Source organism: Antedon bifida, chromosome 7, assembly GCF_963402885.1.
Source record: "Antedon bifida chromosome 7, ecAntBifi1.1, whole genome shotgun sequence".
Lineage (NCBI taxonomy): Eukaryota > Metazoa > Echinodermata > Crinoidea > Comatulida > Antedonidae > Antedon > Antedon bifida.
This window is the reverse complement of record NC_136232.1, coordinates 6,479,661-6,503,276: the sequence shown is the minus strand read 5'-3', so window position 1 is coordinate 6,503,276 and position 23,616 is coordinate 6,479,661. Positions and strand designations below refer to the sequence as shown.

The 23,616-nt window shown below is 32.3% G+C and overlaps 1 protein-coding gene across 3 annotated transcripts; it reads right to left on the bottom strand.

Moving 5' to 3' along the window:
- Positions 1-854: 854 nt before the first annotated feature.
- On the bottom strand, positions 855-18,091 carry LOC144847625 (vinculin-like). Of its 3 annotated transcripts, XM_078704083.1 has the most exons (24): positions 17,983-18,091; positions 14,504-14,611; positions 13,910-14,081; positions 13,054-13,199; positions 12,689-12,857; positions 12,217-12,447; positions 11,448-11,593; positions 11,120-11,312; positions 10,400-10,545; positions 10,175-10,267; positions 9,847-9,916; positions 9,543-9,694; positions 9,322-9,387; positions 8,897-9,008; positions 8,310-8,507; positions 7,813-7,904; positions 7,271-7,384; positions 6,511-6,558; positions 3,820-3,907; positions 3,576-3,691; positions 3,115-3,230; positions 2,677-2,800; positions 2,308-2,398; positions 855-2,015 (listed from the first exon to the last, which is right to left on the bottom strand). In XM_078704083.1, the coding sequence occupies exons 1-24, from the start codon at positions 18,037-18,039 to the stop codon at positions 1,849-1,851; spliced, it is 3,015 nt and encodes a 1,004-aa protein (XP_078560209.1). In that variant the 5' UTR covers positions 18,040-18,091; the 3' UTR covers positions 855-1,848. The 3 variants fall into 3 exon arrangements, with proteins under 3 accessions (XP_078560209.1, XP_078560210.1, XP_078560211.1); XM_078704084.1 differs by lacking the exon at positions 6,511-6,558; XM_078704085.1 differs by lacking the exons at positions 6,511-6,558; positions 7,271-7,384.
- Between the last annotated feature and the right edge of the window lie 5,525 nt (positions 18,092-23,616).

The window sequence follows — 23,616 nt, the reverse complement described above, 5'->3', positions numbered from 1 at the left end:
TGCCTGAAGGTTTTATTGACGAGCACCATTTTAAAGATAATATCATTAATTAATAGGAAAAAAAGTTATACAAGCAAACATATAAAATCACCCTTACTTAAGGATTAACCTTTAACGATCAACTGCACAATTCTGAAATCATTGTATTTAGCTAGGAAACAAAACAATTACAATATACTATAGTTGACGGTCTACTACTGTTTTCATCTGCTAATACATTATTAAAGATTTATTGTCCCCCAAAATCATGAAAAATTAAGATTTATAAAATCAGACTTTGAATAGGCCTAGGTCATTTTGCAGTTTTAATAAAGTTATTCACTTCCATGAAAAAACACTTATAATCCATTTAAAAGAATTGTTTTTTTCTGGGGGACAATATATCTGGATCAAAGGTACTATAACATTTTTAAGTGTAGGCTGTCTACAAAGGAAAATTAAACATTTTGTATTATGGGGAAGCTATATGCAGTTTTTAGCGCCATAATACATTTATTTTTAAACATAAAAATTACTTGATTTTCTAATTTTTAATTAACATAAAGCATCTTAAAATGACAATTCAAAATTATAATGATTACAATTTTGGTTATATTGTACTATTATTAGGTATACTATATTTGACATACAATAGATACATGATGTACCATATGACAGACAATGAAAGGTTTGTAAGACCTAATGTAGGTATTCTTTTTGTTTTTTTGTTTCATCCTTACAACTTGTTCTACTTTCATTTAATGGACAGATTTATGTTTTAAATTTTTTATATTGAGTCCGAAATACAGAAGAAAATAAAAGAAAGAAAGAAATACTGTACTGGTTTCGAAATAAATAAAGTAATTTAGTTTTTCTTATTTCTTCTTTCAGAGTTGTTTGCATATCAAAAACATTTGTTTATATTCAAAACACATCACTAATTTTCTATTTATTCATTAATTCTACTTACACTCGTTAATATTATATAAATTTCTATTTCTATATAATCTATAAATTCATAATTTATCATGGTAACTACATCTTTTATAAAAACATTAAACAAAAATACAAACTAGCTTATTTTAAAATTGATTGGCATATTTAGAAATTTCTATATATGTGTCAAGCTTGGTTATTGCATCACAATTAAGGGACAATAATTATATTGTACAGTTTGTTTATCAACCTCTCTTTTGTCTCGGGGACATTGTACATTTTGAGAATTTATCAGAGGACTGCAAGATATGCATAATTATTTAAATAAAAACCAAAACCAGCCTAGCACATTACATTTTTAATTCTACAAACTCAAAATATAAACTATACAATGCCACTAAATTGTTCTGTATACAAATTAATACATAATTAAATCTGTAATACAAATTTCTTATAAAATGTTAACTTTCCAAAATGATGAGTAATTGAATACAAGTTCCAATGTACAATACCAAATTCAAGGCATAGATATCTTCACATTTTAAAAGCTAGTTTATTATTACATTATTATTAATATATAAAGTTAAAATTTAAATTACTACCATTTATTGTTTCAATTGTTAAATATTTTATCTTATTGTTAGAGTGTTAAAACTATTTGTTTATGTACAGTGTCCATACTGTTTTTTAAGAGAAAGTTCCATAAAAAATATGCATGATAAAATTTATAATCAAACCAGCAACATTTTTAGGCCGTACAGGGCTTGAGTACGGTACCCTAGATTCGACTTAAATATGATATACATTGTTGTGTCATATTCATAGAGAAGTGAAGTGCATTGATTAGAACCTATACCCTTATAAGGCAGTGCTCCTGGTATGGTACGCCAATTAAGTAGAAAAGAATAAAGTGGGAATATGTTATTGAATAACTTACTGATACCATGGATTACGACGGACCCAGCGGAGTTTGTGACCCGCATCTGTGCGGATTTTAATGGAAGCTGCTTCGGCTGCACGTACTGTCTCTTTCACAGACTGCATCAGGTTTTGAGCGTTCCCTACCAGCATCTCTGTCGCTTCTTGATCTTCCTCGGAGTCTTTAAAAAATAAAATAAATAATCAAACTTACAATAATAAAATAAACAACACATTGAAACTTAGGTTAGTGGTGGGATTTTCCACAATCACAAAGATAAATCACAAAGATTCTAGTTTAAAGCTTTGTCTACACTATCAAACTAGTTTGAAAAAAAAAAGTGTGATGTGTCCAAATATGGTAGTGATATGCTTAAATATGGTATGATATGACATCATGCCCATATATGGGCACCTCACATTTTTTGCTTGATAGTGTAGACAGAGCTAAGAAGTGGGAGACAACAAGATTACCTTGACACCCTAACATAGTAGCTTTCACAGTTGATAAAATCTTCAGTTGAGTTGCCATCGTTGGAATACGTTCGCAAACTTGGAAAAGATTCTACAAAAAAAGCAATACAAAACATAATGTTGTTGTTCAAATTTCAAAATGATTAAAGTGGAATGCTGTATACGTTTGAGTACAAATCCAAAGGCAAATTACTGAAAAATGACAATGCTGTTGGTATCAGTGGCTGGATCTCAATGGAGATACAAAAAAAAAGCAAAAAGCTAAATCAAAACGATAAAGTAAAACAGCCAGAAAATTTAGAAGAGCTTTCGGGCAACACTAGCCCTTCATCAGTGCATGAGTACAAATATACAATATTATGAACTAACAGTTTTCATTCTCTTGTCTGGACATCTGTTTGTGATCTCTTTGGCAAGTCTGGTGACTTCTTCTGATGCCTTTGCAATGGCTTTGGCACAATCAATCAGTTCTTTCTTTGAACCTCCTTCTCCTCTGCAATAAAAAACAAGTGTACAATACAGGATATACAGTAGGATTCATTTTTTTGTGACACGTCTATTAAGGGGACATAAAACAAACTTGGGGCAATATATGTTACCATTACGGGACACCCCTATTAAGGGGAAACTTTGTTTGGTCCTGAAGGTGTTCCCTTAATGAGGGTTCCAAACCAAATAGCATGACCAGTGGCGTAATGGCTATGAGCGCTCACTGGCTAAGTCCAGGGGCAGAAAAAAACAGGCCTTAAAATATGTCGAAAAGGCGTCTGAGGCCTCTGCGTTAATAGGCCACTGAGCATGACATACCTAACATGTTTGCTCATTTCAGCCATGAGTAATGCCATTTTCTTGGCTGCAGCAATCAGGTCATTTCCTTTGCTTGACCACTTCATGGCTTCTTGATGCAGGTCATAGGCAGCAGTCTGGACAAGACAATGAAAGAATACAATGAAAAAAAAGAAGACATTGAAATAAGACAATGAAAGAAAGAAAAGGAAAGAAGACAATGAAAGAAGAAAGAAAAACGAAAGAAAACAATGAATGAAAGAAAAAGACAATGAAAGAAGAAAGGTAATGAAAGAAGACAATGAAAGAAAGACAATGAAAGAAAGAGAATGAAAGAAGGCAATGAAAAAAAAAGACAAGTAAATAAAGATAGACAAAAAAGAAGAAATACAATGCAAGAAGACAATGAAAGAAGAAAGACAATGAACTAATGAAATATACACACAGTCATTTTATACTGCATGATTTTTAAATATTCTTACCATAATGGGCTGATCTGGTCCTGGCTTAGGAAAGTGAACCTCTTCCTCCTCCTCTGGTGGTGGTGGCCTTGGTGGTGGTCCTGGGGATGGTGGGCGTGGTGGAGCTGACTGTGTATCTAACAATAATAAATTAAATGGTACAATAATTTATTTTAATCTGTTTATTCAGTCTTACTAAAATACTAAATGTGTAGAACTAAAAATGTGTAGATAAAAGAAAAAAAGAAAGAAAATGAAAATAAACCTTTCAAATTCATCTGACTAAACTCTTCAACAGGAGGTTGCTGGGATACTAAGACTGCATCACGAACATTCACAACTCCATCAACAATCTTAAAAATCAAAGACAGCCAATCAAAAGTCTGCTTTTATGCATACATTACCAAATCAACCAATCAGGTTTTTGCATCCCTTGCTCTCAGTACAAACTCAGATAAATTTAAATAATTAAAATTTTATAATTAATTTTTCACATGAGCAGCACACATCTACATCTAAAAAAGTCATGGGTTAAAATTATAAAACACATTACTTTCTTCAATTAAAGTCAAATAAATCAAACCATTTCATTAGCAGCAGGATTATTTTTTCATGCAAATTTTCATCTATAAATTTGCATAAATATAAGGTGTTATATAGGTTTTGTAATCTTTCAAAATGTATAAAATGGACGTTAATGTGAAAATTACTAATCTAAATATTAATGATAAATGAAAACAATTAATTTATTATTAGGATGATGCTTTACTCTCATTGCCTCATCTTTCAGATGGGACATTAAACCATTAGTACATATGATAACAAATGCTATTAAAAAAGTGTAGGTTGTCACTCCCTGTATGTAGACTGTGGTATACACAGCAATATCTATTCTGTACAGTGTAAACATTGTACTACTAAAATCATTAAATTTAATTCAGTTTAACACAGCAAAAAATATACATAATTGTAAATGGTATTAAAGTGATTAGATTATGAATAATAATGAGAATAAATAATTAACTAAATTACTCAAATGCTATTGCATGAAATTACAATATATTAAATATGCTATCCATCTGTAAAAGAATGAAATGTATTTAGTTGTTCTTGACTATTATCATGCTGAATGGTACAAAATGCTTGTGATCTGAAAAGGAGATAAATGCAAATATTAAAAACACACTGGGGTTAGTGAGGGGGAGATCATTCCAGTCTACAATGAAGGCATCCATCAAGTAACTACACTATCAAGTTTGACACAGAATGTGTAATGTACCCAAATATGGTAGTGACATGCCCAAATATGGTATTGATACATCTATGATGTCATTGTGTCCATATATGGGCACATCACATTTTTCTGTCACATAAAGTTTGATAGTGTAGACAGAGCATAAGATAGAAAAACCACCTCAGCCATCTGGGGATGTCTCATAATGGAGGATGGTGGTGGTGGTGGTCGAGGTGGTGCTATAAATTCTGGAGGTGGTGGTGCGGTAAAGTTCGGTGGCGGTAGTTGAGTTGAGTATGCTGGTGGCGGTGGTGATATGTAAGCTTGAGGAGGCGGTGGTGGTGGCGGAGGTAGTGTCAGTATAGGTGCGCTCTTAGCATGGTAACCGCCATCTATTGATGCTCTAACATCTTGTGCCCCTTCATGAATCTATAAGCGAAAGTTGTTAGAATATGAATAAAAACGAGTACTGTATCTTCTAAGTTACTGATATCGATAAAAAAATATTTTTAATAACATTTGAATTTATTTTATTAACTTAATTATTAATTTAAGCAAAAGTTGTTAGAATATGGATAAAAATGAGTACTGTATCTTCTAAGTTACTGATATCGATAGAAAATTATTCTTAATAACATTTGAATTTAGAATTCATTTTATTAACTTAATTAATATATTTCAGTTAATTTCATTTAATGTGTTTTTCATTCTTTATAAAAAACTAAAAAAGTACTGTAGGTATTTCGTAAGTCATTTAGAGAATGACACCTTAACTGCTAAAAATCCCTGGCGCCCTCAATACAAACTGATTTTGCCGACGATTCAGGCAGACTCACTGGTTTCTATTGTTTTCCTATAAAGCTTTTCATTGGATAAAAAATTCTTGAAAAGTTAAGGACTCATCAGGAATACTACGAGTTTTATACCCATAGAATCAAATAAATAAAACAATTTTACATATAATCGTCAAGTGTATTAATTGCAAATCCTTGGAATTTAATAGCTCAGAAGTTTGGAAGTTTCATGCACAATATACTAATATGTTTTGCAAAAAAAAAAAATAGTGATACAGTAGACCTAACTATTAAATGTTATGTACAAACTACTTTAAATGCTGTAAAAAATAATTACATCAGTGTCTATAAAATCATTTCACCCGCATACATTAATTTATAAAACCACCAACGCATGCTTTTCAAACGGCATAACACTAGGTATTGTAGGATAAAATATTGAAAAATATAAACAGAATCAGAAATTGATAATAAATAAATGTTTAAAAAGAGGGATATTTATTAATTTCTAGATAAACTTGTTTAATAGATCACAGCAATCATGCTAACGCCAAAAATATTTAAAAAAAATCACTCACATCCAGTGTGTAACATAATAGAAAAAATAATAATAAATAGGCCACAATAAAAAAATAGTTTGTTTGCTGTTTTTTTAGAGTTTTTTTGATTTTATTCTGAAATGGTGCAATACTATTTCCAAATAGTATTATTCAAGATTTAAAAAAACATTTTTAAATTGCTTTTATCATTTCATTGACATTGGAAGTTTATGTAGAGTTCTTCTTCTTCTTCTAAAACTTTTCTCCACTTATATTTTCGGCCAGGATCAGCAAACAAACTATTTTCTTTGGGCCTAGGTCGTGTCCAAATGTGAGTAAACGACAGCAAAACGTGGTAGAGATAGCAGAAAGAAAAGAATAGAAAGAACCTTGTCTGAAGAGTCTGGCCTGTCTAGGTCACGCATTGCTTGCTCTAGCTATAGGAAGCATGGAGGAAAAATGGAAGATATGAATAACTACAACACCCCTTTAACAACAATGTTACAGGCCGAGAGTACAGTAAATGACCAAATAAGCACATCAGTAATAAATGACACTGTAAGAGAGTTTTGTGTTATACTGTTCCTAAAATCAAATGTAATAACATTTTATTTTTAGCGTTGCAGTGCTTGTTAGGTCCTTTACTATACACATGCAAGGAGAACTAAGGACCTAATAGACAATAGGTATGGTTTGCCTGGTTTTTAACTACGCAACTAATTAAACTTCTGTTTACACCACCAAGCTAAAAACAAACTAGATAAATTTCCTTTTTTTTACATCTCATTCACACAGCTTGTATGACAACAGCATTTTCAAAAATATTCAAAATACCTAGAAGAAACTGCATCAATTACTTTTTTTTCTAATTCTATATAGTAAAAGTAATAGGCAAAATTGTCTATGTTAAATTATATCTTATTGTACAGTATAAACAAAAAATAAAGAAAGCTTTAAAAAAAATCGCAAATATACTGTAACAACTATTATTTACAAAGTAAAATACATTCTTAAAAAACTATAAACTAATGTTAGCTATTTTAAAGATTTGCCTAAGTTGCCTAACTACAATGCTGATTTTGCAGTTTTTATTAGAAATACATTTTCTGAAATGAATGAAAACAGCAGAAAGAAATTAGCTATGAAAACCTGTATCAATGATTCATCCAATTCGTCGTCTTGGAGTGCGGGTGGTGGGGGGAGAGGAGGGTTGTTATCCTCTCCAGTGAGCGGCTTACGAACTTTCAGAACCGACCTGTATAGCTATGTAGAAAGATAGTATAGAGAAGAAGAAGAAGCCACACACATATGATAAAGAACACACATGAAGAACATACAAGAGCATTGAGAAACATGTTCAGAAGAATTCATACGAAGAAATACAAAGTAAATTTAAAATTGATTCAAAATTGATATAATACATGACTCCCACCAATAAAATGTTACATTAGACTCAGTATGTTAGTAGTAGAGGAATATTTCTTGAAAATATAACTTGAAAAAAAAAAATCACTGAAATAGTTTCTTTGATTTTCTAGGAGTTTTAATGAGAATATAAATTGTATTTAATTTAATTGCATATTACACCATATCATACTTTAGAAATTCAGTACAACAAATTGGCCCCTATGAAGTAGTGCAAGAGGATTATAACAATATGGTTAATTTAATTTCAATGTTTTTGTTTGTACCTTTTGGTTGGCATTCATCCAGTCATCTTGGGCCTGTTTGTTGTTAGGTTGCGTAGCAACACCTCTGGCAAAGCCTACACTTGCTGGGATAGCTGAAAGATTGAAATATGAACTTCATCAGTGAAGCAACTTGCCAATTACAGGATGGATTAACTATACAGTGCCTACTAATTCTCATTTGAGACTTAAGCTCTGTCTACACTATCAAACTAGTTTGACAAAAAAAGTGTGATGTGCCGAAATATGGTAATGGTATGCTCAAATATGGTAGTGATATGACATCATCATGTCCATATATGGGCACATCACATAAAGTTTGATAGTGTAGACAGAGCCTTAAGGAGATGCGTAGAAACAGTTGTGAGTTACAGCACTGGCACTATGTAGATTGAACCTTGAGATTGGAAGGTAAGCAGGTTAACCACCAAGCTACAGCATTTTTGACTATTCCATTTTGATTGAAGGTTGCTTACAAATTGTTTTGTATGGGCACTTACAGCTTTCGAGTTCTTCTGCAGCTTTGCTAACTGCCTCAACAAACGTAGGATCTTCCGAATTGTCAGCCTCTTGTTGCGCTACCATGACAACACGTTGAGCGCATCTGGCGATCTTTGAGGTACTCTTGATGAATGGTATAGGCTGCTCTTGACTGACAGCGAATTCTGCTTCAACCGTCTCTTTACGAATGACTTCCTCTACAGGGTAAAAAAAAACCATTTTACGCCATTTTGTTTAAGAGGACCAATGGCTTAATATTTCATCTGAAGGACAAGTGTATTGCTCAATGACAGCACTGGCAATGACTTTTACACACAAGCCAGCAGCAGCAGATTATTGTTATAGTATATATGACCAAAGCAATCTACCAACAGGATGCTGAGCTCCGGAGATCAAAGGGTTTATCTGTGGCTGCGACACAATCAGTTCCACGTCCTTTAACAGACACATGGAGAATATGTACTTAGTACAGTACTGTTGGTATTTGCCGCAACCAGACATAAGATCAAAGGACTGTTACGAGTTCCTATCTTGGCAAGGTGAGCTCAGTGTTCTGTTGTTAGTAGATTGCCTTGATATGACTAACCACATGCTTTAATGAATTCCACAGAGTCAGTTGCATCATCAACAAGTCGTGTTAGGTTGTTTGTGTTGTTGGTCCATTCCTTCTTCAACAGATCAAAATGTTCCACGGCAGCCTATGGTGTTAAACAATACATGAGATTGTCAACCACACTAATAATCAATTAATATTTTTTTATTTCATACGCATCCAACAGCGAGTAAGTTGCCAATTACAGACTAAGTCTCATTTGAGGCTTAGGGAGTGGAGTTGGAAGAGTCGTGAGTCACAACCCTGCCACTAGGTCAGGATTGAACCTGGTCCTTGGGATTGGATGGCAAGCACATTAAACTCCAAGCTACAGCTCCAGTCAAGGATAGAATTAGTAGAGATGAATTCAGTTGGGAGAAAATAATCTGACATCTTTCTAGCTGGTAGCTGATACTTACAGTACTATTAGGATGGTATAAAACAAGACGTCCAGCTGAAATTACTTGAGGTGTTAAAGCATCCATCTGTTTGGAAAAAGCATTTAAAATACATGAAAAAAGTGCAAATTTTTTTGTAGCAAAAAAAAAGTCATGGGATTGTTTAATGTCTTGAAAACATCTGATAAAAAAAATATTGCAAATATATAAACTTAGTTCAAAAATGTTTTTTGAGAGTTTACCTGATTGGCTGCAGCATTGATTTCTTCTACAAGTCGTTTATCATTTGACCCTCCAGCTTGACCAATCAGGCGAGCCGTGTCGGCAAGCTTGTTGCTATGCTCTAAGAAATACTCAGCCTTACTTGTGTATATCTGTTCACGATTAGGCTTGTCTGAAAATAAAAAAAATTGATATCAATGATCATTATTTGTAGGGGGAAGAAGAGAAATTATTCTCTCATCATAGTTTCAAAAAAACTTTGGTATATTGTCATCATTATTTGTTTATTTTTGGACTATTCCATTTTGATTGAAGGTTGCTTACCTTCTGGGGCTAATGCTGCTTCTGTGAGTTGTTTTAATGGAGTCACTGTGTCCATAAAATCTTCAGCAACCTAGTGGATACAAAACAAATTATTAAATAAAATAATTTTTACAAACTTAGGGATACAAATATATGAAATTTCCTAACAACGACTTATGTCTTCATGTCCCTTCTTCCTCACTTAACTTACTTGTATTTTCCATACCGTATGTGCACATTGATGTATCGAGGGTCTATTATTATATTAGCATAATTTATTAATCCACCTAACTTTAACCAAGGAGATGTCTCCTCCTCAAATGCAATGTATGTAAATTATTCCACCTACCTGTTTAACCAGAATGTCTTCCATCTTTGTCTTAAGCTGCTCTAACTTATCAGCCAGTCGTTTGGAAAGAGCTTGAGCTTGTGGAGTGTTACCCTGAAATCAAAATAACATAATATAGTATAATTTATAGTACACAATTTAAAAAAAAAAGTTAATTTTGCACGGAAATGAAAACTTAAAAAAAATTGACAAAAATGTTGTGCATAAAATATTTTCGTTATTTACCATTCCTCTAGCACACATATTAGCCAATTCGTTTGACAGTAGTTCGGTTTCATCGCAGAGCCTCAGTAGTTCTTCTTGATCCTTGCCTGTGCAGAAGTGCGCCAGACGTCGACCCTCCTCAACTACACCTGCGATCGCTCTGAGACCTTCAAGACAAAGCCATAAATAATTATAGTTAGAAAGATGTTTAAATTCAAGTAGTGTGCTGTGAATTTTCAAGTTGGCGGAAAAGGAATAAGCTTAACCCTGGCATAATATTAAGCTACATATATTTTTTTCTTTTTTATAACCAATACCGGAGCCAATTTTTTTTGTTTGGCTTAAGATGCTGAGGATGTAACAATAGTGTGTAGACTACAGGAAGTCATACTGGTTATTGCTTGAACGGAAGTATGTAATAACATACTGTAGGTAATACTACCATAAAGTATTAACTATAACTTTTAAACATTTTGATAGAATCTGTATCTATTCTGAGCGAAAAACGTCCACTCCGCATTGTAAATAGTCATAAGGAATAACAACATAGATTCTATATTTTTATTACATTTACTGCTTGTCTGTTTAAATTGGTCTTAACTGGTTTTGTTTAGATCTACTGTAGTTGTATGCAGTCAAGCCATTTACCAAACAACAAATGTATTTTTGTCTTAATAAAACAAACATTTTGTTTTCTCATATAATGTCTTATCATCATTGACAAATGTAGATTTGGCTTACCGACACCTCCGTCGTCTATGCCTGGGTTAGATAACCACTTCTGTGCCTGGTCAACCTTTCCAGCCACAGTGTATGCTGGTTTCCTAATTCCGCTTCTCTCGGCTTTCTTAACAGTATGCTCTACTAGATTCTCAAGGCGATTTAGTTTCTCCTCAATATCTTTGGCTAATCTTAATGCCTCTGGGGTGTTGCCCTACAAAAAGCAATAATTATCAATTAATATTTTATAAAAATGGTTTTATGCAAAGATTTATGTTCATCACTTTTTGTTATCTGAATTTTGAATACTTTTTTTATTATAAATAAATTTTATATATTTGTGGCTTACCAATCCCCTTCCTCTAAGATTTGCTAATTCATTGGTCATGGCATTGATGTCATCAACCAACCGTAGAATTTGACCTCGTTCTGGGTCATCGCATCTGTCGGCTACTTTGCGTGCATCTTCCAATATCATTCGTATAGCTTGCTCACCTGAAAAAAAGTTGATAACATCATAAGAGGAATGTAAATATGTGGTTATAATTAAAAAAACAAAAGTTACAGAACAGCACAATAACATAATATTAGAGAGGTTTCGCAACGCTACGAATACGATAACGAAAACGAATACGTCACGCACATGTATTCGTTTTCGTAAGCCTGCAAAAATCGAGGGCGCCGTCGATCAAAAAAAAAAATGTGACTGCGGTAAATTCGAAGCGCAGCAGGTACGTGTTGCTTGGCTGCCTAGGCCTAGCGTAACATCAAAGCGAGTGAGCACTTTAAAAACTGCTATTTATCGAAATCGACTTGTTATTTTAGTAAATTACTTTTAGTAAATTACTTTCAATAAATCTATAATTATATTATAATCATGAATCATTTCTGATTCAAATGCAAAATGTGGAAAATAATCAAAAACTATACTCGTTTTGTAGTTACGAATATGACTGGTGATATTCGTCAACACAAATACGCTTTACGAATATGAAATGGGGATCAGCTCAAAAGTTTCATAAATGTATGACGTATCCGTTTTCGTTATCGTATTCGTAGGGTTGCGAAACCTCCCTATTGTTCAAGCAAAGAATAAGTGAATGCAAGTATGAACGAACCAAGTCCACCGGGAGCGCTGTTTGGGTTTCTAAGCCAATCCACAGCACCCTTCATCCTGGATGTGATGTTGCCAGCCGCTTTCTTCATTACTGTCACGTCATCTACGTTCCAATCATCTTCATCGTACGTCGTTAACTGAAGAACGCGGATAATTTCTTCAATCTCTTGGTACATCTGATTGACGACGTACAAACGATTGGAGGCAGCTTCATCCAGACCTCGCCTTCCAGCTAAAAAACAATTTTTTTTAAATTTAATATTAACAACATTTCCTTGAAGTCAATAGCATAAATAAAATAATCTAAAATTACACAAATATAAACCTCAAAAGAAAAAGAATAAATGCATGGTAACTATTAAAGATGTAGTGTCTCTGTGAAGAATAATTTAACATTTCCTGGTTAAACCAATGATTGGTTTAATTTAACCATTTATTATAAAAGAAATAAAGCAATTCATCAATTGACTTACGCGATTGCATGGTTGTTACAAAGATCTTAATACTTGATATAAGCACAGGTAAAAGGTTCTTTATCTTATCTTTAGATGCTATAAGAATGTTACGATGTACTTGATGGGTCAGTTCCGCCTGACGTCCATCCACCATCTTGACCATCTGGGTCATTCCTGGGGTCAAATTCTGGAAGATGGAAATTCAATGTAAAAATAAAGTTACAATGATCGTCTCACCGACTTTGTAAGCTGGTTTGAGAATACACAAAACAGGATCATATATAGTAAAATATATTATATATTACATACAGTAGAAAAAAGTGTATAGCATGGTACACCAGCAGTGAAGTCAGCTACTGCTACAAGAACAGTAAGATGGTTACCTGCACATATACTATGAGATCTTCCATGCCTTCAACAACCTCCGCTACTGCCAAATATTCTTGGACTCCTTTGCAGATACGAATGATCTTGCGGACTTCTGCCTGATCCAAAGACAACAGCAGAGCAGACGTGCCACTTAGAATTCCTTTTTAAGATAGATAAATAATCATAGTTTTTAGTAATAAAATCTGACATTTATAATACTGAATATTAAATCTCGAACCCATGACCTCTAGATCACCAGTCGGCAACCATACCTACAAACCAATGTGTGCTTATGTTTGACACACTACTTTTTCATTCTTCAAAGTTTAGAAGAACGTTATGAGTCCGTCATCTAAACAAATATATTTTGATTTCTATTTTATAATTTTTTGTATAATTTAATACATTTGACTATAATCTTGTTGTTTCATATTTCTTATTTAAAGTTCACAGTCGATAAAGTTCCCAGTCGTTGTAATAACATGATCTTTTTTATGCTCTGTTTTGCAGTTTTAATGTTTGTAAAAATGTCTTTATTTCTCGTCTATCTACAGTACCTTATAAATGACTTTGTTGCCACCTGAAGTAGGAATTTAGAAGGTAGAGTTTTTTGTGTAAATAAAGTAAAAATAAATAAAAAAAGGAAGATTGATGCTTTGAGATGTTGTTGTCCACATTCTAAAGCTCTGTCTACACTATCAAACTTTATGTGACAAAAAAATGTGATGTGCCCATATATGGACATGATCATGTCATATCACTACCATCATAATTAAACATATCACTACCATATTTTGGCACATCACACTTTTTTTGTCAAACTAGTCTGATAGTGTAGACAGAGCTTAAAATCTGACAATTTTCACTAACCTCTTGCGCCATTGATGAGAGTATCCCGCGCACTTCTTGAGAGTGGATCTTCTAACAAAGCCTTTGCTGCTTGTATCAAGCTAATACTGGCGTGTTCAACTTTATCTAAAGCAAATGGCATCTCTTCCTTCAGAACCTTGTCAGTAGAGGACTCCCCAGTTTGTCGGCCAACCTACAAAATAATAAAATACAACACTACCTGTATAATTCTTGATGCTAAACCAGTAATAAATACATACGTACAGAATGCAACATTTCAACTTGTTTTCCATAAATCTTCATCTGGCAATGACCTGACCAAAACATTTTTCGAAGATTAAAAAATACAACAGCTCTCAACAAAGTATAATTTAAAAAATGTTCTATTTGTAGAAATGAGTTATTTATATATACTTACTATAGTTGCCATTGAGGGAAGCTTTCCACATTAACTTTTACAATAATTGTGAGTTATTTGAAGAAATACCAACAATAATTTTTATAATAAGTTTAAGCATAGAGTTAATGTAGCATACTGTAGTAGGCCTATCAATACTATTTACTGCATGATATTTTAACAAGGCATTGGTATTATTAATTAAGGTATTACAGTACCTGGACGAGGTTGTTGACAGCGTTTGCGACAGCGCTGACAGGCAAGGTGAGGTCGGGCATCGCAGCGCCATCTTCTGCTTGCTCATGAAGGATCACCAGTTGTGAAATCTAGAGAATAAAAGAATTAAAATAAAAAATGTTAATACCTGTAGTAAGTAAATGTATTTTAAAATGTTGGTAATTTATAGTATAGAAGTGTACTCTGAATAAAGGTTTCCCAAAGGTACTGTTTTTGGTGGATGGTGTGAGGCCTATAGATGAAGAATTATTTGATTAGTGAGTACGTTTGTCGGAGGCTGTACAACGAATGTTCTGGGAAATTAAAATTGTTGTTTACTGGAATGTATGGGTATGTGGGTCACACTGCCTTAGGGAGTAACGCCTCTACCCTGAAATATGTACAGTAGTGGTACTATAGTTTACCTGTAGTTTAGGACTTTCAGACTATATTACGTTACACAAAATGTTTAATACTGATTATTAAACAAAAATAATTAATAATAAATTAATATTTCTTAAATTTTTAATCAAGCAAGAGAATTGCTTCCAATTCCATATTACAATAATTAAATATTTAATAGATACTTTTAGATAGATTTACAGTATATTATTATTAAATTGTGAATTACTGTATTCCAGAGTTGTTCTAATTTACAAATAGCAATCAACTACTCTATGTCATTAGCCTGAACATATTCCACTGATGAAGAGTTTACTAAATGACAAAGTTCAAAAGGTTATTGATTAATAATACCTGGTGCAAGGAGACATCTCAATTAATAAAATATTTGGAAATATCTCTCTCCAATTAGAAAAACTGATGAGAGAGAGAAACCAATGAACTCAATATTACAATTGAATTGCTGTGCACTTTACCACTGTACCATATTTTCAATGTGAAAGAGATGTAATACATGATAATTACTATGCCATGCATAAAGTAGGTACAAGGTATCATTATCATTGATTATATTTACCTTGAAAAGTCATGATGTACCAATTTTGGACATGATTCATTTAATGTAGAAGTAATAAGCTATTTAGGATAGGTAATTGACAAAGTAATTCCTAATTTGGTATTAAGCCCATTTCAATTTCAGTTTCTGTGAGTCAGTTTTCAACATTACCATTTGATTGCACAGTAAAATGTACAATTAAATAAGTAAAGTAAGGGTTTTGTTTTTATGTCAATTTTAGTATAGGCCTATTAGTTTTATATCTTTTTCTTTGTTGTACCTTTTGTAAACTCATAAGATTTTCAACTTTTGTTGCATTTTGAGTGTTATACCAAATAAATAAAAAAAAAAAAAAAAAGTATGTATTTTTAATTTTAATTTTTTGATTGTTGTATAGTTGGCCTACTTAGATTATATCTCCATGATCTAAGCTATGTTTGTTTTATCTAATTGTGCTTATTTGAGGCTCCTTGATTGTTGGCATACTGTATGCTGTTTTAGGTTACCCCCTATAAACAAATCTGTAGTACAGCTGTTAGACTAGAGCTACCATTGTACCAAACTTGAATAAATAAATAAATATGTTTATTAATTAATAAAATAAAATGATTAGAGCAGCACTGGTATTCTTTCATCCACTCCTAAATTGGTAACTATTTGTTTTAAATTATTATTTGTATTGGTGGAATATTTAGGCTATTGAGTATTACATTGGTAATATAATTCACCTTCATAATAGCTGTACAGCTGTATAGCCTTTTAAAATTACAATTAAGTTTACGTCACAATTGAAAACATGTATTGAAAGCTTATTAAAACCTCAAATACAAATATAAAATCCTTGTATGTGGGTGGATGATTAGTAAAAGAAACATTTAAGAGCCAATAAAAGTCTGTGCTTTAGTTTGGAAAGTAGATGACCTTTAACCCCTTCTATGATATGATTGGCTAAATAGGTATTCCAATGATGCTTATTTTTGTCTTGGAATTTCTGGTATGTATCTCCAGTTACTGTCTTATATTCCCATTTTTCTTGATAGGGAGTGATAGCCTGCTGCTAGTGAAGACGTTTTATTTCATTTCAAAAGGAGCTTTTAAAAACACAATTGAAGAATCACATTTGTTTTTTTTATTAATTCTTTAAAAATGTAAATAAGACAATTTTGATTTAACTGAATAAATCTTGAGAACATAAAACATAATTAATCAATAACAGTCATAAGAAAAATAAAAGTAATGTAAAAACTTGAAATTCAACTAAATTCTGTTGAAATAATTTAATTACAATTATGTGTAAAACTGTAAATGGACTGTACTGGAACACTACAATAATTCTAAGTATCAAAGGTTTACGACAGAAGATTATAAGTTATTATCTTTAAGTTCACTTTTCAGGTATAAATCAAAATTGATTAATTAAATACTATTAGTATTAAAAGCAATCATTGTGAACCAATACAAAACATGGACTCTACATACAGTAAAAACAAGTGAAAACAATTCAACTGGAGTTGAAAGAGTCGCTAGTTACAACCCTGGCACTAGGTCAGGATTGAATCCTGGCACTAGGTCAGGATTGAACCCTGGACCTTGGGATTGGAAGGCAAGAACGTTAACCACCAAGCTACAGCCCCATTATAAGTAAGAAATACACTTTAATTAATACTAATAGGCTCACAGACAAGCATTATGCCTGAGTAGCTTAATTCCTGAAAATAGGCGATTTTGCGATTTATTTTTTATCATCACATAATGCACTTGATAATTATTGACGCAGGGGTGCGTCAAAAAACCTAGATGCTATGTTACATCAATCAATGAGCAATGGTGTGTCAATGTCCGTCACTTTACCACCCACCATATCACGAACAACATGGTCACAATGCGTCAAAATGGGTATGTCATGGTCACCTAAAGTTAAGTCCATTTTTTGACACAGGGCCGTGTCATGGTATTCATAAGGTATATTCACATAGGACAAATGACGCATCTCTCTCCCGGTGGGGTCGTATAGTGGGTCATACACTTGACAAGTTAATTAATCCTGAAATCAGGTTGCATTTCATTTTGAGGTGGTGGGGTAAAGTACATTGTTCGGGCGACAGTGGTTCAACTCAACCAACATTTTAGACGCGACCAATATGATCAAATTCATCACTAGTGCCTAGTGGCGCTCCATCCATACAATACTATTATTACTAGGCTTAGTAGAAGGTGACTTTTAGTTTATATTATATTAATTATTTATAATTTATATCACAACCAAAATCTGAAAATGTGAGGCCTAGTAGTCTAGGCTAGATATTAGGACACTGTGACTGTGAAGGATCGAGCCAGCTAGGACTAGTTTATTCTAGGAAAGCCGCCTACTACTTAGGCCTAGGCTAGGCCTGCTGTAGGCCTGAATAGCTAGGACTTGAACTTCTCAGGTCAGGGACAGGAAGGAGGAGGCTAGCCTCGGCCTAGCCCAACAAAATACAAAGTCATCATATTATATACAGAATAACAATTAATGGGTCCTACCTGTTGAGCAACTGGGTCCAAAATAGATTCAATAATTTTAGTGTGAAAAACTGGCATTTTAATTTAGTCTCCTTTGCTTAAATTACCTAAAATGCTAGGCCTAGTACTTCTTGTAGGCCAAAAACAAAAGTTTATAAACTCCTCTTCGATCGGCTCTTCCGTAAAAAATTCTCCGAAAAAATAAATAAACACGAACGATAGGTCGCCCTCTATCATATTCTCTGTCAGAAGAGGGCGGTATGATAATTCTCGTGGAGGAGGAGGGTTTTCGCGCCGCGGCTCTAGCCAGCTATGTCCCAGGAGGACATATTCATTAATAAGCTGTTTCATAGCGGTAGCTTTAGTATCTAAGGCTGACAGTTTTGCGAATTAGTAAACTCGACTATAATTTATAGGTCCCAGCTGCTGGACCCAAAAAACGTCTGGAAAAGAGAGTCTATGCGGGTTGAACGATTTTGGTTTCTCGCCCTTTGATTGGTTGACGCGAATCAACAGACTGTGGAAGAATTTTCTCACTGTATCACCACCGTGAAGTCACGTTGTCTCTAGAGGGTATTCAGTTGCATGCCTACAGTACAGGTTGAGGTCACACACAAACAGGCTACAGCACATTGAAGTTCAAAATTGACCATTTTTAAATGCCATTTTTGAATTAGTAGATTAATATTTGTTGGCAAAAATACATTGTTGGAAAGGTACACATTCTTTCAAATGCTGTGTATACAATTAACTAGTGAAATAATGGGCATGTGATTCATAATTAAAGAACTATCTATGATTTGTATGTATTTTTGCGATTAAATGACATCTTTTTAATAACTAATCATAAATTAATCAAAAGTGTCGAGCGGCGTTTTTTGTAAGAAATATTTCTTGTTAAACATGACGATCATGGCAAAGCATTTTTATCCTTTTCTTCCTCCTTTTTTTTTCAATACCTATATATATATAGGAGATTTCTATTTTCAAATGACTTATGTTACTTTTATTTAAAATGGATCAGGAATTTTCTGATGCAGCAGACAATTGAATCTTCTACAAGAAACGGGAGAAATAATTTTTTTTTCTTTTGTTTTGCGGTAATAAAAAATATATTTATTTGATGATTTACGGCCAATAAACACTTTGCAGATATTTGTTAACACAGTATGAATATGATTGTTAAACCTTTTTTATATATATTTCTGCCTGCTCATTTTTATTTATGAAGGCTTTACAAACAAACATATGAACTTCAATGGCTACCCTGACGTAAAATAGGACACATTTTTCAGTTGGAAAAAAGTTGGAAACATAACAATATTTCAAGTAAATTAATAGTTTCAAGGAATAGAAAGAGATAGTTTATTGCAGATTGTTGCGTGTTATGGCCATTGATGTGTGTACTAATTATGCTAGGCTTCTTTGTGTTTTAATTAATAAATTGATTGAATATTATTAATAACATACAACAAAAAAGAATCAATACTTCGGTGGACGCACTTTTAGAGATAAAGATAGCCCTAAATATCAATCGAACTATTTCTGGGTCATTATGGATAATAAATAAACCTCGAGTATCATCCATTAACGACCGCCACCAACAATGATAAGCGATACGCGGCAAATAAAATCAATAAGTCAACAATATTACATGGTATATAGTTAACAATTGCATATTTTTTTTGCGTAATGATTTTCAATTATGATTGAATTTCTATACGAATTCCTTTCAATACAAAAGGTAGCCAAGATATAGCCGAAGCTAATCAAGCTTGGTACCTTTTATCTTAACTAACTTAAGCTACGAAATTAACAAATAAATAACAGAACTTTAAAAAAAAATAAAAATTTGATAACGTCAAAAACAAAACAAAAATTTTTTTGAATAATAAATAAATAACATAACATAAAGTGCTGTATGTACTGTACTGTAATAAACAAAACCATATCAGTTCAATAGATAATATCTGATGGATTAACAATATATAAAACATTGTAAATTATAGATTATTCTTTTATATACTTAAATAAAAGTAATTCTTTAAGTTGTTTAGAGAAAGCAAATCTAGATGTAATTGTTCGTAATTCTAAGATAAATCATTCCAAATAACAGCACCAGAAAAAGAGATTCTAAATCGTCCACAATTAATACGACAAGGGGGAATGGCTAAATTAAAATAATGATTAATTCTTGTATTATATGCATGATCGGTAGTTTCAAAATAATCAGATAAACTGTGAGGTAATCTATTATTAAATAGATCAGAAACGAATTTAGAAACACATAAGGTATAAAGTTTGTTTTTATCTAATATTTTAAGTAAATGAAATAAAGGCAATGAATGTATTCCAAACTTAGAAAAAGTCATACACCTGACACACATTTTTTGTGTAACTAAAAGGGGTTTTAAATACTAATCATATGTGCTACCCCATATCTCAATACCATACATTAGAAGTAAAAGAACTGAATAAAAGCATTGTAAAGCAAGATTAAAGTGTTCCGAGGGATATAGTGCCGTAATTTAAATAAAATACCAACCCGCTTCCTTAGTTTATTGTTCAAATCAACAATGTGGTCTTTAAATGAAAGAAATTTATCCAAAATAATACCAACAAAAGAAATCGTATCCGTTTCAGAAATCTTATTATTATTTATCTTGAAAGAGCCATTTATACTAATGTTTTTATTTCTTGAACGAAAAACAATAAACTTAGTTTTGTCAGTATTAATTGTTAATTTATTGGCGTTACACCAATTAATTACTTTTTGAAATTGTATGTTAATTTCGTCAAGATTTAACACATTTCCAGATAAAGGTTTAAATAGGTTGGAATCATCGGCAAAAAGTCGAAAATAAAAAAAATCAGTAGAATTTGGCAAATCATTAATATAAATTAAAAACAAAATAACACCGAGCACCGATCCCTGGGGAACACCACAATTGATGGGCAATCTATCTGATATAAAGTTTCCTGAAGACACAAACTGAAATCTGTTACTAAGATAATTAGAAATCCACCGTAGAGGAGATTACCTCTTACTCCGTAGTCATTTAATTTAGAAATTAAAATGTCATGATTAATGGTATCAAAGGCCTTGGAAAAATCAATAAAAATACCAAGAGCAAACTTTGAATTGTCTACGTGAAATTGAAGAGTATTAACTAAATTAATTAAAGAAAGCTTAGTACTCTATTTTTCCCTAAAAACATATTGGTGTTAATAAATAAATCAAATTTGAAACTTATCAACCGAGAATTAAATATTTTTTCCAAGACCTTTGATAACACAGGTAAAATAGAAATTGGTCTGTAGTTACTAATATTATCTTTTGGACCTTTTTTATAAAGTGGTGAAACACGAGCAATTTTCAAAGCATTTGGAAACATACATTTTTCAAAAGAAAGGTTGAAAATATAACAAAGAGGCATTGAGATATGGGGGGCAGCAAGACAAATTAGTTTAGCTGGTAAATTATCATAACCAGTAGCTTTATTTTTATCTAATGATGAGATTAAGTTAAAAACCTCGTTTACAGATACATGTTCAAGAAAAAAGGAGTTCAAATTAGGTTTACTGAGATAAGAAGAAAAATGATGAGGGGACGTCTGTATTCCCTTAGCTAAATTAGAACCAATGTTTGTAAAAAACGTATTGAACTCATTAACAATTTCATTTGGACAGTTGATATCTACTGAATTATTGGATTTATTTGTGATAATTTTTTCAGGTAAGTTTGGTTTATTATTATTTTTGCGACCAAGTAAATGATTAATTGTGGACCATGTTTTAAAAGAACTATGCTTGTTTCTATAAAATAAATCTGAATAATATTTCTTCTTGGCTAACCTTAAAGAGTTAGTTAGAATATTCTTATACTTTTTGTAGTGCACAAATTTTTCTGGATTAAAATTTGATTTTAAAACAATGGAATACAATTAAATGCCTTCTCTTTATTGATTTTTAAATAGTTATCCATGGTTGATTAACAGCATTGATCCGTGTGCTGTTTGTGAATTTAAGTGTTAACTCCAAATTAGCTTGTGGTTCTTTAGGTCTTTCGTTTTATTTTTCGTAAGTAATTTGGGGACCCCTTATGTGAAAGATAGCCGAACTACTTCTTAAATATAACTAACTAACTAACCCTCTAAATAATCTCTCTCACTATAAAGTAAAAAGAAGTTGCTCATGGGATTCGAACCCCACACATCGACATGTAGTCCATAGTCTAATCCACTCGACTACACAGACGGCTCGACGGAGAAGAAAGTTTGCATTAGCGAATTGAAGTTAGCTGAATTCTTACGTCACATCTTAAGGATAATATGATGAATGAATATTCATTTATTTTGTGACGTTTCATGAGAAGTCCCCAACTTGTACGAAAAGAAATATCGGGGCTGGGTGTGCAGTGAACGGACTCCATATTATATTTAGGAAACAAACCAATACATAGCAATTGATGGGTTAATCGCATTACTTTGTTAATATTATTTTAAAGCACCTCCACCCCTTTTATGCCTGTTTGTGAAAACATAATAAAGATTACTTGAACTTAAACTTGTTTCAGGATTCTGGTCCACCAATGTGCATACATTTATCATGCGTGAGTCATGTGAACAAGCAAACACCAAACTTTACCCACACCCCAAAAAATATCTTTATTTTTCTGTAGCCTTTTGACGTTTTGTTGAAAGATTATAGGTTGTAGGTTACGTCAATACCGCGTGTATTATTAGCAAATGTACCGTATTGATCAGTGTCACCGAAGAGTAAGATCGATTGTTTATGCGAACTATAGGTCTAAGACATTTAAATACCCAGCATTTTCTCTAAATTACTCACATTCATATAATGCATAAATTCAGCACGGTGAACAAATCAAAATAAAAAATGAATCTCATTAAAAATGATATATTAATAATTATAATATTATATTTGCACTGATGAAGGGCTAGTGTTGCCCGAAAGCTCTGCTAATTTTTCTGGCTGTTTTAATTATCGTTTTTATTTAGCTTTTTGCTTATTTTATTTTGTATCTCCATTGAGATCCAGCCACTGATACCCACAGCATTGTAATATTTTTTTCATCAATTTGCCTTTGGATTTTAATATAATATTTTATTAGCTTCTTTTCTGTAGGTGTTCATTCGCGTTATAATAATTAATAAGCAGTTAAATTATTTATCGTGTAATATGTATACAATCAATAGTTTGATTTCCAATATTACTCCGCGGTGATGTTGATTAAGAATGCGAGAGGTAAAACAAACAATTTTCAGAAGACCATAGGATAGGATGGAATGAAAGAAATAGAATAAAACGCAATGAATTTTATTTTGGTAAGTTGTTTTCTTTTCTGAAACCATCTTTTGTTCCTTTTTTTTTTCTCTTTGGTGGGTGCGTCTCACATTTATTCTTTCCATTTATACATAAACAGCTTTTCACAGGATTTCTGATTGTGTAATCCTGTATAAAGATGTTTTTAAATAAATAAACTACATATATAATATAATATGTATAACATTTTCAATAATATGTTTGTATCTATTTTCTTATACAGATATAATTATAATAATCTTATATTATATTTCCATAAATATGTTATATTTTATACTGTTTGTAGAATGTTTATAGAATTTTCTTTTA

What these genes read in the sequence shown, in the direction of transcription:
- LOC144847625 (XM_078704083.1), bottom strand. Translation starts at nt 18,039, where the DNA reads ATGCCAGTTTTTCACACTAAAATTATTGAATCTATTTTGGACCCAGTT. An exon ending in TCTCATCAATGGCGCAAGAG is followed by an intron (nt 13,200 to 13,909) that starts GTTAGTGAAAAT and finishes TATCTTAAAAAG; the next exon opens with GAATTCTAAGTGGCACGTCT. An exon ending in CATAGACGACGGAGGTGTCG is followed by an intron (nt 10,546 to 11,119) that starts GTAAGCCAAATC and finishes TTTGTCTTGAAG; the next exon opens with GTCTCAGAGCGATCGCAGGT.